Source organism: Terrapene carolina, unplaced genomic scaffold, assembly GCF_002925995.2.
Source record: "Terrapene carolina triunguis isolate 2854851 unplaced genomic scaffold, T_m_triunguis-2.0 Scaffold194, whole genome shotgun sequence".
Classification (NCBI taxonomy): Eukaryota; Metazoa; Chordata; order Testudines; family Emydidae; genus Terrapene; species Terrapene triunguis.
This window is the reverse complement of record NW_020664545.1, coordinates 8809077-8811098: the sequence shown is the minus strand read 5'-3', so window position 1 is coordinate 8811098 and position 2022 is coordinate 8809077. Positions and strand designations below refer to the sequence as shown.

Below are 2022 nucleotides of genomic sequence, written 5' to 3'. Positions count from 1 at the left end.
CACACCCTGAACCCTCATTCCCAGCCCCACCCCATAGCCCTCACCCCCGCACTCCAACCCTCTGCCCCAGCCCTGAGCCCCTCCCACACCCCAAACCCCTCATCCCCAGCTCCGTTGGGTCGCGGGCATCAACAATTTTCTTCAACTGGGTCGCCAGAAAAAAAGTTTGAAAACCCCTGTCCTAGACTGACCATAATCAGAGCTCCCCCAAACTGGTGCCCTCCCCTCCCTCCCAGAAGCTGCTTTTTGTTCTGTCGTCTCTTGCTTATTCTGCGTTTCCCAATTTCAGATTTCTGCAGCTAGTCAGCCGAGGACGGGCAGAGGGGTGGGGGTGGGCGGAACAGCCAATTCCTGGTGCAAAGTCTACCCAGCTTGTAACAAATGCAGGCATGTCTCTGTACAAAGCAAAGTAGTAGTCTTGGCTCATTGCAACCGAACCAGCCGGAAATGATCTGTACTCAACCCAGCAAGCTGAGCATGTAACTCCTAAGAGCGGAACCACTTGGCCAAACCGGTCCTGGTCTGGTAGGTCTCTGTCATTTGCAAGGCCCGGCAGGCTTTGCAGAAGTGGATGGTCCAGGACCATCGCTCGGACGGTTTTAGCCATGTTCGCCACTGGAAGTAGCGCTGGTAGCGCGCTGGGTCCTTGTCCAGCTCCTGGAGGTACTGGGCCAGCTCTTGAGCATTGGGAAAGTCATTGATGTGAATAAAGGCATCAGGGGGCAGAAAGCGCTCATAGTTTTCTCGGGAGGGGCCGCACACAACGGGCACGACCCCTGAGCCCAGGGCATTGTTCCAGAGTTTCTCGGTGATGTAGTCCTCATGAAGCGAGTTCTCAAAGGCCAGGTAGAACTTGTACTGGGACAGGGTGGAGAGGTGCTTGTCCCGGGGCAGAGGCATGTGATGGCTGCCGTATATATCCACGTGGAGGTATTTCTTCAGCTCCTCATAATACTGCACCCGGCGGGAGGCTGGGTTCCAGTTACTCACCGCCCAGGCCACCAGCTTGGTCTTGGCTGGGATGCTGAAGTTCTGGGGCTGGCTGAGGACCTCCAGCCACCCGTAGGGGGTGAAGATATCAGAGTCCCTCCGGTATGACATGGTCAGGTTGAAGAGGTTATCCATAAAGCCCAGGTTAGGGCTGTGGCTGGGGGACTCCAAGTTGAACCAGATCCAGCGCTGGGAAGGGGGCCGTGGGCCTTGGGGCAGTTTCTTTGGGCTGGAGCACACATCCTTGTGACGCACAATCACAGCATTGGCATTGTGGTACCAGCTACGGTTGGCCGTGATGTGACAGTCCCGGATGCCGAAGAGCTCGGAGCATTTTTGCAGAGCAGCAGGGTGCCCAAAGGGCCAGGTCCATAGCAGGATGGTCAGCTCCGAACCAGCCTGTGGAGCTGTGGGGTGGTTTCCAGGCTGGGCTGTGAGTGCTGAGGGATTGCCAGCCCGGGGCTCTGGGCCTGGGTCCCTGGAGGGCCGAAGGTAAGCAAACAAACAGAGGGCGAGTATGAATTGGGAGAGAATAAAGAGGAGGAGGTGCCTGCAGGCTGGGCTTTTCATCTGCTTGCTGAGCGGCATTGCTGGCCTGGGAATGCAGGAGACACCAATGACGGAGGGATTAGTGATTAACGATAACTAAACATGGCGGGGACGAGCGGAACGGAACAATGCCAGGAACTGGCACAGCTTGTTAGAAAGTGGTCACAGATCTGAAGCCCCCCATGAGGCAACATGAAGCAGAATCACTTGCAGACTCACACCCAAGGGCAAACACGTTCTTTGGTGGGCCCACCCCCCACCCCCTCAAACCTGCCCCTGCTGAAATAACCTCATTAGGTAGGATGCTGCACTTGTGGCTAGGAATTACCCAGAGCAAACTGGGTTGCTCGTCCTTTCCAACCACTTAGACCTTATCTACACTACCGGTTACTTCGGTAGAACTTGCATCTCTCAGAACTTAGACATAGCGTCTGCCTTTGGTGGAGGTGGCGTTATTAAGCTTTCTCCCGTCAGCTTAGGGTG

General features: G+C 55.9%; 1 protein-coding gene across 1 annotated transcript; it reads right to left on the bottom strand.

Annotated features, from left to right (window-relative positions):
- Positions 1-453: 453 nt before the first annotated feature.
- LOC112108652 (galactoside 3(4)-L-fucosyltransferase-like) lies at positions 454-1578 on the bottom strand. Its single transcript, XM_024202854.2, has one exon. It carries the CDS (start codon positions 1576-1578, stop codon positions 487-489), a length of 1092 nt encoding a protein of 363 aa, XP_024058622.2. The 3' UTR covers positions 454-486.
- Positions 1579-2022: the final 444 nt, after the last annotated feature.